Source organism: Charadrius vociferus, unplaced genomic scaffold (assembly GCF_000708025.1).
Source record: "Charadrius vociferus isolate BGI_N301 unplaced genomic scaffold, ASM70802v2 scaffold111, whole genome shotgun sequence".
NCBI classification, from domain to species: Eukaryota; Metazoa; Chordata; class Aves; order Charadriiformes; family Charadriidae; genus Charadrius; species Charadrius vociferus.
In genome coordinates this window covers 5,397,531-5,398,316 of record NW_009647046.1, presented here as the reverse complement: position 1 = coordinate 5,398,316, position 786 = coordinate 5,397,531, and the positions used below count along the sequence as shown (strand labels likewise).

Here is a 786-nt window from a genome sequence, read left to right as displayed (position 1 = left end):
TACAAGTGAGGCTGGGGCTGGTGGCTGGGGCTGCAGCTGTTGTAGAAACAGTCTTTGTGTCCACTGGCTATACTCCGCCCACCACCACCAGCTGCCAGTTTTGCTTAGGACTGGAGCACATAGAATCTCTTCGTCCTCACGTACCCTCCCTTTATTCCTATTTTTTCTTTTATCTCATTCCCAGGAACTGCAGGCAGAAGTGAATGCCCACAAACAGCAAGTCCAGCGGGTCCTGGATAAAGGAAAGACAATGGTTGTAGGCCAGCATCCATCAGCTCAGAAAATAAGTGAGAAATGCCAGGAGCTTGTGATGGCCTGGCAGGGCTTGGAGAAAGCCTGTGAGGAAAGGATGAAGCAGCTGCAGCACTCCGTTGGCTTCCAGGAGGTACAAATTACAGCAAAGTGCTCACGCAGTAGCTTCTTCAGACAAACAAGAGGACCAAAGCTTTAAAGTGAATAAAACAAAACATCTTTGCTGGGATTGATATTCACTTCAGTTGCTTGAGGCCAGACTCACGGGAATGGAGGATGGAGTTGCGTAGCTGAATGCAGCCCCCAGTCTAGAGCTGCTGCTCTAGGGGTTTGCCTTGAACTTTGTACACATCCCTTATGGTTGTGTATAGAATACACATTTCTCCTGGTAGTAGCTCCTTTCTTAATATCTTTATACAGCCTCAAGCTTTGACTTAAGTAATGTAATGGGTCTTGAACTGTCCCTTCCTACTGGAGAATTATGACAAGGAAATCAGAAAAGAAGGGATCTCTTGTACCAGCCAATCTTTGCCT

General features: G+C 46.9%; 1 protein-coding gene across 1 annotated transcript in view; it reads left to right on the top strand.

The window, feature by feature from the left end:
* The window catches only part of SPTBN5 (spectrin, beta, non-erythrocytic 5), a gene marked incomplete at its 5' end in the record, with an annotated part of 90,096 nt that overhangs the window by 18,720 nt on the left and 70,590 nt on the right, over window positions 1-786 (top strand). Inside the window, one exon of the mRNA XM_009895729.1 lies at window positions 185-385. Within this exon, the coding sequence (XP_009894031.1) occupies window positions 185-385 (201 nt within the window). The remainder of the gene's footprint in view (window positions 1-184; window positions 386-786) is intronic.